General features: G+C 39.3%; 1 protein-coding gene across 5 annotated transcripts in view; it reads right to left on the bottom strand.

Annotated features, from left to right (window-relative positions):
• The window catches only part of NTNG1 (netrin G1), a 317947-nt gene that overhangs the window by 81646 nt on the left and 222505 nt on the right, over nt 1–13796 (bottom strand). For all 5 annotated transcript variants that reach the window (XM_012751581.3, XM_012751583.3, XM_020283438.2 and 2 more), the window contains exon 4: nt 384–556. In XM_012751581.3, the coding sequence (XP_012607035.1) occupies nt 384–556 (173 nt within the window). The remainder of the gene's footprint in view (nt 1–383; nt 557–13796) is intronic.

Genomic DNA, 13796 nt, shown 5'->3' with positions numbered 1-13796 from the left:
TTCAAAGAATTTCTGAAAGTTCTTTATGGCTAAAATTAAGTTAGAGTTGAGAGTTTTCAAGGCCTTATTTTAATAGCAAATTAACTTGGGGGAGGAAAAAAAAATCATCCCTTGTCTCATCTACTTAGAAAAATTGCTTCTGTGATTTCAAGAATCATTTCCCAGCACACTTAATGTGAATGTTAGGAGACTGAATTTAACAGGTGATCAGAGTGCTAAAACATGCTCACGAGTGGTAAAATAGGGACTGAAACATTAGTTGCATTTTGAAAAGGCATGAAACAACTGGTAAGAGGAGTAAAATCACATTGCAAGTGAAATTGAGAGGAAGTATCAGCTCGTTGTGCACACAGAGTATGGTGTTATCCAGCAAAGTTACTCACAGGTATTTGCAGTGCCTTTGGGGATGGGGAGATACGAGCCTGGACTCCAAGGTCGGCCCTGATAATTCTTCTTGCATTTCCCACAGTCTGGACCTGTAGTGTTGTGCTCACATTCACATGTCAATTTGCTGTTGTCATACACACACACAGTGGCATGGAGATTACACTTGCACCTGGGCAGAGGAGAGACAAAAAATTCATTGTCAATCAAGCAGGTCTTAGCGACCACTGAGCTTTCCTGGTCTGTCTCCCAGGGTTGTGGCTTTCAACCCGTGTGGTGCTTAGTGGTACATAGATGCATTTGGTAAAATGTAGGTTTGCAGGCCCAGCCCTCAGAATGTTTTCAACAAGTGCTTTCTGATGTGGGCTTGTTATGATGCAGTCTATCCTCATACTGTGCTTTGAGAAATACTACCAGTCAGTTCAGTGGAGGCCTGAAGCTCCCACCAAACAACTGTGCTCCATAATCAAGGGTTTCCCAGTAGGTATCCAAAATATTGCCACTACTGAGAGATTTTAATGTGATATTATTGAATTGATGACAATTTCATCTGGGTTTAAAGAACAGTGCTATCTTCTTTTTTCTTTAAATCATTAGGACAATTCTTATTTGTTTAAAAGAATAATAACCATTAAAAGAGTTTGCTATTCAGACTTATTCTTATAAACCAAGAGGTTATAATCAAGTGTTCTCATTCAGGGCTCTAAAATGACATTTCCTCAGATGGGAAGAGGTTTTCCACTAAGGCCTCTAACTGACTGGAGGGAGAGGTGAGGCAGTAAACCCTCAGACACAGCGCAAATCAGGTAATCACAAAGGCTCTCAGAAACAGGCCAGACTACTCTAATAAAAGATGCTTAGAATCCTAGAAAATAATAAAAAGCAACCCTTTGTGTGGCAGGGGTTTGAAGTCATTAGCAAAGGCCTTGCCTTTGCTGCCTGTAATAAAGCCATGATATATGAGAGGCAACGATGGAATATGCAATTTCCACAAAAATACATCCCCATATCCAAAGTTTTTAACTACAAAATTGCAAAGGCCAACTTGATATTTGTTGAGGCAGCAGGTTATAAATTGTATCATGCCAAGCATGGGTCACATCCTCTGGAAAAGTAAAACCTAAGTTGATGGAACGACCATGACCTGAGGTCAGAATAACATATGTGAGAAGAGATATGTCCAGACAAAGGAGAGAACTTGGCACCCAGGTTGGGGGATAAAGTACCAAGATAGGACGTGAGTCAGAACCTGCAAATATGTGTGTGTGTGTGTGTGTGTGTGTGTGTGTTTTAGAAGAAACCAGTCTCTTCTAGGAACTAGGACAAAAATACAGAAACTCAAGTTTCACAAAGACAAAGAAATATTGTGGTGTTTTAATTTCTTTTTCTTGAAGCAGATGTCATGAACTGGGAAAAATAACAGAATATTCTCTCTTAGGTAGGAAAATGAGATTCTTTAACATCTCTAGTGATGGCTTCTCTGATGTCTGTATAGGCATGGCCAGGTTTCTCTTTTGTGCATTGATGATCTGTTTGGAACACTGGCCCATACTTATGACAAGGAAGGAAAGGAATGGCTAAGACTATTACTGAGAGATACCGGGATTTCTTCCAACTAAAAGGTGTAGCCCCTAAAGCAATGACCATCTTTGGGGAAACCAAGCTTCAGTTACCTTAGGTATCTACTACAATTTAAAATACTTCTAGCTACACTCTACCCTCTATATACTTATAAATTATAATAAGCTAGAAAGCTACTATTTAAGTAATACCTATTCAACTTAGACACATAAATGTCACCTTTGAAATTTAACATTTGTATATTCTCTTAAAAAGGCAAGAGAAAAATAATTCAGTTAAATAGACAGTGTTTAATTATGTGCTAGGTTCTATAACAGCCTCCTATATGCAAGGAATTACTTGTGCTAGGTTGCTTATTAAAAGATCTCTCTCCTTCCAACATTAGCACCTTTATTTATGGGTGTGTTTATATATAGGAAGATGTTTGAAACCTAAGTGATAGAAGCACCAGCTTATATTGATTTAGCACCATATCTGGTGTTAACAATTCCAAATGAGGAAATGAACAATGTGACCCCAAAGAATATGCTGGTTTCATGTGTGAAGACTAAAAATGCAAGTAGTAATTGTAAATTGGGTTATATATCTTGTGACTGTTAATACTTTCATACTTTTAGCTGCTCTCTGAGTTACAGGCAATTTCCTTTCTAAAGATATTATATTAGCTGAGAAAATATTCTTTGAATAACAAAAGGAGCTAAAAGGAGAATAGATGAATGTTTAGTCTTATTTTTCTCCGATTTCTTCCAATTAATGGCTCATTCTCACCTGGCCAAAGGCTTATTAATCATTCAAGGCTCAACTCAATTCATAGCCCTTCCCTGAAATCTATCTTGACCACCAGAGACACCCTGAGCTCTACTTTTACGACTTCCTTAAATGCTTCTGTGTGTTTGGTTTGGCTAATTGCTATTTAAGGCTCTTCGTGCTTTTAAATTTTTGCACTCATTGCATAAGTCTCTCCCATCTTCTATCTTGTACCTGGTCTTCCTCTCCAGCTACCTCCTTAGCACTCTTTTTTCCCTTCCTGAGTTTCCTACAATTGCCATCTCTGTTTTCTCACCTCTTACTCACTCACTCTTTCCAACTGACCATAGCCTCTCCTGCCAAGATCACCCATGACCTCCTTGTTGAAAAGCCAATGGATACTTTTCCTTCCTTTATTTGACCTGTCAGGGGCATTGACCTCAGACCACTCCCTTTCCTCTGACCCTCTCCTTACTGATAACGGAGCTCATTTTCAGGACCCTCTTCTGCCTGTTCTTCACCTGCGCTGTTGTCTGGTTTTTGGCCCAGAACAGTCAGGACACTCTACCTGGGCACTCTTATCTAAGCTGTCCCTTCATTCTGTCTGTGGTCCTTAACTTCCTTTGAGTTATTTATCTTTCAAAGCAAGTTTGTATTATCTCCCCTCCCCCAATAAATATATCTAAAATAAGTTCAAAAATTTGAAAAGATTTTAGGAGATGTAGAGATTGTCTATTACCCAAGGGATCCATAGAACCCCCTCCCTCCATTACACTAAATGAAGAATATCTGGTCACCACGTTGGCAAGTCTAGGATCTGTGTCTCCGTCAGGGATCTCTCTCCTGGGCTTCAGATTTATTCATCAAAATACCTCCTGGACTCATCAAACTCAACATGTCCAAAACTGAACTCTTTGGCTTTCCTCCTCCCCTACTCCTACCTCTGTTTTTTCTGTCTCAGTAAATTGTACCACCTTACACCCACTTAGCCAAGAATGACTCTTTCTTCTTTCTCTCTTCCCAATTACATCTGATCTCTCATTCCTCAGTCTCTCACCAAGTCCTCAGATTCCTCTTCCTTGATTATCTCTCAGATCCATACTGTTATTGCAATTAGCACTTCCCTAGTTGAGATCATCATCGTCTTTGATCTGGTTTATTACAATCGCTTCTCAACAGAATTTAGTGTTCCAGCTGTGTTCCTCTCTAACCTATCTCAACACAATAGTCAAAGCAATCTTTTACATAAATTTATGTGAGTCACACCTGGCTTACAACCATTGTAAGATTTCCCAGCATTCTCCAGAGCAAGTCCAAGCTCTGTAACATGGCTTGCGAGTCCCTTTGCAATTTGAGTCTTGTTCCTTCTCCAGCTTCATGTGTACCACTCTTAACTCTGTACTTAGTTCTTCAGACTTTGCCTCCAGGTAATCTCATAAGCTGTTTCTTCTGCATGCAACATTCTACTCTCCTATCCCCACCTCTTTTATCTAGATAATTCTTCCTTTGGAATGTTAACTTGGATATCGTAGTGCCTGGCTCCTAATTGATATTCAGAAAACATCAGCAGATCAACTATCTGAATGCTTCTCTGACCCACCAAGATGCCTTTCCTACGTACTCCTATGGCATAAGGCTAGGCTACTTGCATACTAAAGCCCATACTATCTCTGCTACAGATGTAGGCAGACATAGGCTGTATTTTAATTGTTTATTCTTCTGTCACCGTCACTAGAGGATAAAGTCCTAGGAGGCAGCAGTCATGTCTGCCTTATTTATTGTAACATCACCAACGTGTGACAAGGTGCTCGGAACATAAGTGCTCGAAATATATTTAATAATTAAACAAATTAATAATAAACAAGTAGACTTCCTGGAAGCAGGAACTTCGTGTGCATGTTCTACTATGTCTAGCATAGCAACGGAGTAACAATAGAGAATTAATAGACATTGTACTGAATCAAACACTCCATCATGTGACCTGAAAACTGCCACATGCCTCATCATTGGTTTTCATAACAACTCTATAAAATTCGTGAGATGTTGTAAGCCCAGTTTAAGTTAAACTCCAGAGGATTTAGCAGGTGACTGAAACCTAAAAGAAAAGCATCCTAAAACAATGCCTGAAAAACCCAGGGAAAGAACACAGCTTAGGGGACAGGAAAAAGAAAGCATTTGCGTAGCATTATTATTCTGGAATGTGCATCTTTTAGCTTCAACTCCTCATGTAAGGATGACTAGCCGTGTTCAGCTGAAGTTTGGGGGGGGGGGAGCATTGCTCTAGAACTGGCTAAAACTATAACCCCCCCTGCAGTAAATCCGGTGACCTAGCCCTGCTTTTGGGCTACCCTTCCTCAGTCATTGTGACAATAGCTGTGCTGGGGCTGAGCATCGAGAGTGGACACTGAGGCTCCAGGAGATTGGCCTGTGTTTGTAAATGGTTCCCTTCCATTTTCCACAGCTCCGTTTATCCTCACCTCTCCCGTTCCAATTAGACACTAAAATCTGTTATTTAGAGCCCTTGCCAGAGTGGCTTTTCCTCCAGCGGGGGAAGAAATGGATTTCACAATGCTGGGAGATTGCTGTCGACTCCTGGTGCTGTGACTTCTGGCCTTGTGATAGGTGGAGGGCAGATTTCTGTGACATTCCACTTGTCTCATTATCCATTTCCATGGCCATCCAGCTCCCACGTCTACTGTCACATTAGGGCAGGGGAGGAACTGTACAAGTGGAGACCTAAAAGCCTTTGCCAGCAGTCACATAACTGATGTCCTGGAGAGCTAGGCCTATTTACAGATTCTGTTTACACACACATAGATCATACCCAGGCAATGCAGATATAACTAAATGACGCGTGTGTACGTTGAAGATCCGCTTGTGTGCAAGTGACACACAGCAGACACTGTCAAATAAGGGCATCACTAAAACTGACTTTTAAAGAGTGAGCTCTAGTCTATGATGCAAACTTCATGAACACCAGTGTGTTCTTGCTTTCAACCAGATCTGCACTTCCTGTATTTTAGTGACCAGCTGTCACAAGTCAATTTAATCTTGCTTATAAAAAGGCTCCAACATTTAGTTCTGTGCCACCTGCCAGTAGGTATGAAAAACCTATACCGTCTGCCTCGTTCTTCTTTATAACTTAATATATCTATTCTGGGAAGTGTGTTATCCACCAGAATTTCCTGTGAGTTAGAGGTCTGTGTAGCCTATTACTAATGTTTCAGGTAGCGGTAATGAGACCAAAAAGTTAGAAACTGGCCCTTTGTGAAGCAAAACAGGAAGGGAGGCCAGACTTGCTGCTTTGCAGGTCAGGCTCTTGGCTACTTTTGCACCACAGGAGGATTTATCATGAAGTGAATAAAATTTAGCTTCGGCGCCCTTCCATATTGCTCGGAGCAATATGTTCACATGGTCATATGCTTTGGCATAATTTGCACAATTAAGATATTATTTACTTATTTTTATTAATGAGGATTTTTTTTTTATTAATGAGGCACCTAGTTCCCCCACTCCCAAAAATCATGAGCGTTAGGCTTTACAAAGCCTGGATCAGCCCCGGACTGCACCTTCTACCTTGGATTGACACTAGCTATATGAATGTTTCTAGAAAATGTGTTAGCACAAATATTGGAGCTGTGTAAATATCTTTTTTAAAAGGTGATAAATTATACAATGCCTCTCACATACTTTTTCTGCCTTTGCAGCTCCTTGACTTTCTTCTTCACATAATTTCTGGTTCCCACCTCAACATATTATTAGCAATGGGAGATATGCAGCAATCTAAATTAGAGATTATGAATTATGACACTAGAATTGGACAGCCTGAGTTCAAATCCCACCTTTCCCACTTGCTTGCTGTGACAGGTGGAGAAGTAACTCAACAATTGAACAGAGCTAACATGGCTGAATACGTCTAAGCACTTGGCATTGAACTAAGTGCTTTTTTTTCTGCATATTTCACACATTATTTCATACAAACCTTACAATAATCCCATGTGATTAGCACTAATGATTACAGATGAAGCATTTGAATATTGAGGAGTTAAGAATCCCAGCTAGTGCAAGATGGAACAGAAATTCAGACCATGAGAAACCTGTTTCCAGAACTCTGCTCTTATGACCACAGAGGCCTTTCTGTCTTCCTAAGCATGGCTAAGCCTCAGCTGCCTCTTCTGTAAAACAGGAACAACAAAGGACAGTCTTGGGGATTGAATAAGATAAAGCATGTAAGCCATTAGGGTAGTATCTGACACAGAGTTCTTAATAAATTTTAGTTTCAATTATTCTTATTTCTATAATTATTAGGGCTACTGCTACTGGCATGGGCTGGGTGATTCTGTAGACATTAATTAATGGCATATTCTATGGATAGCACCACAAAAAATCTCTTGGGGGTTAAAAAAAAAAAGACAACATATAGTCCTAATCTCCAAGAACATACAATCTGTTGAGTAGAGAAGGTGAAACATACATACATAGAATAACTACAGACCATTAGATACTCTCTGTAGCTAATCATGACAATATAGGGAAGTAGGGTAAGAACGCTTAGTTGTTTCTCCATTGACGATGGATGATTCATTTGCATTGAAGAGTCAGAGAGACAGTCTCTACCGTTGGAGGGAGGTAGAAGAAAGAGTGTCAACACTTATCAAGGCCCATCGTATACATGCAACTGTAACAGATACTTTGCGTACATCATTTCTTCTCATCCTCATTATTACCCTAAGAAGCAGGTATAATTGTCTGTTATTTTCAGATGCAACAAGTCTGGCTGAGAGCAGTAAAGGAACTTGCTCAAAGAAATACGCTGCTGGGAAGCGGTTGGCAAGAGTCAATTCCAAAGGCCAGATCCTTCTCGGGCATCACCCTATCTGAGACCAGAACAGAACAAACTGCTCACATAAGGATTGGGACCACACTTCTAGACCATGATGCTCACACTCACACTCTAAGGCTGCTACTCAAAGTGTGGGCCATAGATCAGCAGCTTCAGTATCACCAGAGGGCTTGTTAGAAATCTCAGATCTCTCCCAGACTCACTAAATCAGAATCTGCATTTTAACAAGATCCCCAGGTAATTTATATGCACAGTAAGGTCTGCGAAGCACTGCAGAGCTCACCAGTATGTCAGAGTTCTGATGACGAACAGAAAAACTGAAATATGGGGTAAACTTTATGCAAACCTTCTTTTTTCCATCAGTATTCTGTTGGGAAATTTTTGGCTTAAACCGGACTAGCACTAATTGTACTCACAAACTGAGCTGATCATTTTGTTTGTAAGTTCCGTCAAATCTATTGATTGGTGTATTCATATAAAAATTAAACAATTTAACTATATTAAAATGATTTATATAATACTTACTGGTCAAAATGGTATTTACATCCAGAATTCTATATTAGGAACTCTAACAACTGAAACATAAAATGACAACCTAATAAGAAAATGGGTGAAGTATCTGAATAGATGTTTCTCCAAAGAAGATATACCAATAGGCAATAAGCACATGAAACAATGCTCAACATCATTAGTCATTAGTGAAATGCAAATCAAAATCACAGTGAGATACCACTTCACACCCATGAGAATGGCTATAATAAAAAAAAATATGGAGAATAACAAATGTTGGCAAGGAGGTGGACAAATTGGAACTCTAACACGTTGTTGGGAGTGTAAAATGGCACAGCCGCTTTGGAAAACAGCCTGGCAGTTCTTCGCAAAGATAAACATAAAGTTATCATATGATCCAGCAATTTCACTCCTAGGTATTTACTCAAGAAAACTGAAAACATGTCCACACAAAAACTTGTATACAAATGTTAATAGCAACATTAGTTATAATAGCCAAAAAGTGGACACAACCCAATGTCCATCAACTGGTGGATGGATAAACAAAATGTGGTGTATCCATACAATGGAATGTTACTATGCCATAAAAAGGAATAAAAGTGAAAGAAGACAGGCACAAAAGGCCACATAATACATGATTCCCTTTATATAAAATGACCAGAATAGATGAATTTACAGAGACAGAAAGCAGAGTAGTACTGGTTGTTGGGAGTTGGGGAGAGGGTAAATGGGGAATGATTGTTAATGGATAAAGACTTTCTTCTTTTTAAATGATAAAAATACTCTGGAATTAGATAGTGATATGGTTGCACAACTTTTTGAATATACTAAAACCCACTAAATTGTACATTTAAAAGAATAAAAAAATTTCAAAGAAATATGGTATTTATAGATTATATAAACTCAGATAGAAAACAGTGGATGAGAGTTTGAGCCTTGGAATCACACAGCTCTGCTTCAGCAGGAAACTTAGGCAAGTTCCTTAAGCTCAGTTTACTTCCTCTGTAAAATGAGGATAATAGAATACCTACCATAGGGATTGTTGAGAGCATTAAATGATATGATACAATGAGGCCGAGATTGCTAAGTGATGCATTCTTCTTTTTTCCACAGCAGCACAGTTTTAGGTGGGTACAAGGTCACCAGTTTATGGACTGCGCTTTCTAGCACCTCCTCTAGCTGGGTGTGGCCATGACTATGGTCTGGCCTCTGGGATATGAGCAGGAGTGGTGTCTGCGATGCCCTGATGAGGTGGACTCCTTCCTCCATTTCCCATTTACTTCCTGGAGCATGAACACAGTGCCAAGCCATCTTGGATCACACGGACTGTGACAGAAACTGGAAAGAGGCAGGGTAGGGCAATGTGCCCTGGCACTCAGACTGCCCCATTATGGTTAGGAGGTGTGTGGAGCAGTGGCCACCAACCCAGCTCTGAGGCACTGCTAGCATGAGTCTGTCTCCACACATCTTAACTGATAACACAGGATATAGTAAGCACTTGATAAATATATTATTATTATCACTTGCATAATTAAGCACACTATTATAGCAAAACCCCAGATCACGAAATGCCAAATGGGTCTGGCCAGATCCTGATCCCACAGGGAAGACAAGGCTCCAATCTTCCCAGCATTCAACTACTCCTTCCTTCATTAATAAAAACTCAGTGTCTAATGGTAGTTATCACTGACTGGTAAGGAAAAACATCTTCATATGTGTTTTTCCAAAATGTGCAATGGCCAGAGTTCAGTGTGAAATAGATATCTTCTTATAACATATTTTTTTGAAGCACTAGATGCCACTAGATCAACAAAGAGGCTAGACAAGCAACTTATGTTTGAATTCCTGTATTATAGGAGAAGCATGCATGAAAGAAGGGACATTCAGGCTGGGCATGGTGGCTCTTGCCCTGTAATCCCAGCACTTTGGGAAGAAAAGGTGGGAGGATTGCTTGAGGCCAGGAGTTTGAGACCAGCCTGGGCAATGAAGCAAGACACCGTCCCCACAAAAAATTTAAAAAAATTAGCTGGGAATGGTGGTGTGTGCCTACAGTCCTATCACTCAGGGGGCTGAGGCAGGAGAATTGCCTAAGCCCAGGAATCCGGGGTTGCAGTGAGCTACAATCATACCACTGCACCACAACCTGGGCAGCAAAGTGAGACCCTGTCTCTAAAAAAATCAGAAAGAAAAAAAGGGGGTGGGGGGACATTAGGACCCTTGGAAGCCACCCTGTAAACCAACAGGGCAGATTTCCACATAGTTCTTGAGCTCAATCTTTCACAGGTAAAACAAATACCTAATATGGCCCCTGGCTGATGGGATTTACTCTTTTGAGCTCTGTTCTTGGGAGAATTATTTTTGAAAACTGATTGGTATAGACTTTTTTCTTAAGGGGACAATTGACTGCTACACAGTTTTCTTTGGGAGTATAAAATAAAAGCCAAGATTTTGATCATTTCTTCACAGACGCTGTGATCTTATGTTTTTTTTTTTTTTAAATATGCAAGGCAATTGGCTTGCCCCAAAACTTTGATGGAACAAGGACCAGAAAATCTTCACGCACATTTAAGTAATAAATGATTTAGACATCCTGGCATTTAAAAAATCCTCTAAAACTTCCATTTTAAACTCCCTCTAAAAACTCTTAAACCTTACTTGAGACCCTAAACTTGCCTATAGTGAAGCATCAGATTACATGATTCACAAAATTGCTTGTTCTTTTAGATAATATTTAAAATAGCCCTTTTCTATTTCTAAGCTTGCTAGGGAGGCTAGAGCATCATGACTATAAAATAAAAATAGGAGCTTAAAAATATGAGACAATGCACTGCTGAGATTGATGCAGGGGTATGCCGGTGCTCTGTGATTATTCACTAAACTCATGAGGAATCTGGTTAGATAGGGGTGCTGAGGGGTAAATGACATAACACGATAATTTTCACAATCCAGACTACTGCTGTTCTGAGCACAACCAATCAATCTGAAGACTGGGAGGTAAAGGGCTTGTTAAATTAAAAATAGGCTAACCCCAGGCCAATTAGCAATTAATAGATGGCCCCGGATGCTTAATATATGCACAGGTGGGGTAAACTTTTATATTTCTAATTCTTTTTGAGGAAACAGAAAATTTAGGGGTTTCTAGTCCCAGATATACAAATGATTAGAGTTCAAGTAACCAGATTCTGTAGGAGAAATTGGGCAGCCTGGTATTAGGAGCTTGGGCTCTAGAGAAAGAAGGGCCTGAGCTCTAGTCCTGGCTCTACCAAGAGTGTGCTGGGTGCCCCCAACTATCTCAGTCTCCTCCCCTGTAACAGTGGACTATTGTTAGTACCTATGATATAGGATTGCTATGAAGCTTAAAGGAAACAATCCCAGCACTTACAAAGATTTTTGATATATTCAAGTTATTTTCACACATATTCATTCATTCTGTGGTTTATGGCAATCGAGTGCTATATTTCTTTTCTTTTTTTATAGAATCACATGAGTGAAATATTTCTTTCACCTAGGTTATTATTTGCAATTTGATGTGAACTTACCATGATAATTTCTTATATACTTCCTTGGGTTAACCAACATAATTTTTTTTTTTTCTAGGAGAAACTGGGATAAAAGAAAAATTGGACAGAAATAGATCTAATGCTCTCTTGGGTTTTGCAAAGCCATAGAGTTCAGCTGGGCTCTGGCTAGAGGGCAGAGAGCCACCTGGCTCTGTAGCATTTCTTTATTAGATTAGATTATCAGGTAATTTTTTTTGATATCTTTTAAATATGTATACTTGTCCACTTAGAAAAAGGTCTTATTTTGTCAAATGGCTATATTAGAGTCTGATTAAAAATGAATCAGACTGAATAAATAGCTCCATGACTAGGACTTTTTTTAAAGAGCCAAATTTATGTAAAAGAATATCATTTCACTATGGCAACCTTATTCTATACTTTTAGTTTTTACAACAAAATTTGAGAGGAAATTGAATTAGATTCCCATGGGTGGTATGGAAAATTGGGGGAAATAGCTTTTTCTAATTCTCCTTTTTCTGAGAAATAAAATAATTTCCAATACAGAAGAGTGCACCTAGCTGAGCCTTTGGTCTTTTTTTTTTTCCCCTTTTATTTGGTGGCCTATTTTTGTTAACAAGCCTCAGAAAAGTTGAAGTTTTAAAGACCAAAAATAAGTAAGTAAGTAAATAAATAAATATAAAAATAAAAACCAATACCCTACAAAAAGAGAGAGAAAAGAAAAAGAGAAAACTCCACACCCACCAAAGGGGTCTGATCTTATTTATCATGGCCAATGACTCAAACTATATCATTTAAGATTAGAAACAAAGGCTCTAAAGCAAAAAATAGCAAAGAATCCTGAAAATGGTAGTGAATAACAGCAATGAGTTCTGAAATGATGTGAGAGATAAGATAAGAAAACACAGATAGTGGCTACTGAATTATCAATACTGTCCTTACCATGGTAAATGCCTGTGGTCTTTCTATCTGTATGGGTAAATATACAGAGGTGGGTCTGCACCAAATGAGTACAAATGTTTTAATGAAAAGGGAAATTTAAAATTAATGTGGATCAAAATCACACTTTAGAGTCAAATGCTATATAATCAAGAGACTTGGGTTCCATGGGCTAGGCTGGCTCTCTCGGGCTAATTTCTCTGAAACGTGAAGAGCTTATTTTATGTTTGAAAACCGTCCCAGACTGGCTGCTTGGCCAGCAATATCTAAACTGTATTGAGTCCACATGCTGTAACTTTCATGTACACCAGTCTTTTCTTCTTTGGTAATAACCCTTTGGCATCACCCCTCTTCATTCTCAGGCTAAGTGGTCTAGGTAAGGAATTCCAACTCCCACCTCCAGAAGAAGAGAAACCAGGCTCAGCTCATCAATCCATTCTATCTTCCTGGCACAGTGATTGCTTCAAGGATGGGAACAGGACCCAATCCCTGTGAAAATTGGCCCTGGGGCCTTTGCTGAGATTATGGGATAGAGAAGCCCTTTTCTTACAGCCTTGCTAACCTGTTAGAAAATAAACCCGGAACTGCTCATGGCGGTCTTGGCCACAACATGGAAATCCTGGCTTAGAAAAAAGCCAAGACACAGCAGAGCAAAGCCAAGAGCCAGGGACAATGCCCTGATGCCTTTATGTAGCTCGTGCTCCACTCCATCTAGCTGTGTCCTGGATTCCTAGTTACATGAGCCCAAATGTTTTTTATTTGGGTTAAACTAATTTGAATTGTTTGGGTTAAACTAATTTGAATTGTTTTTCTATCACTTGTAACCAAAAGATCCTGACTAACACACCTGACTACAGCACAGAATAGACCATGTTACTTCTCTGCCTCCCAAGCTGATTGAGTTAGACTGGATGCTTGACCCAAAAGCAATTATTGCATGGATTTAGCAGCAACCTGAAACTTATGGTCTGGCCTAAAAAAAATGAGCTGTACCAACTAGATTTTTTTAGGATTTTTCAAGGATTTAGCATTGGAAAATAGAGAAACGTTAGCACTAGGAGATGGGCCATAGAATATGCTAGATAATTGCAAAGCTCATTCCAGTTTTAACCTTATGCAATGCTTATGAAAATTTTTTTTTGTAAAATAAACTGATCTTTTAGTTAACATGAAAGGTGCTGTGTTTTGGAGTTAGAGAGATCTGGATTTGAATCTGCTCTCTATCACTTTTAAACTTTTTGACAAAGACTAGTGACTTTGCTATTCTTAGTCCA

The sequence above is a fragment of the Microcebus murinus genome, chromosome 2 (assembly GCF_040939455.1).
Source record: "Microcebus murinus isolate Inina chromosome 2, M.murinus_Inina_mat1.0, whole genome shotgun sequence".
Classification (NCBI taxonomy): Eukaryota; Metazoa; Chordata; class Mammalia; order Primates; family Cheirogaleidae; genus Microcebus; species Microcebus murinus.
This window is presented reverse-complemented; position numbering and strand designations above follow the sequence as displayed.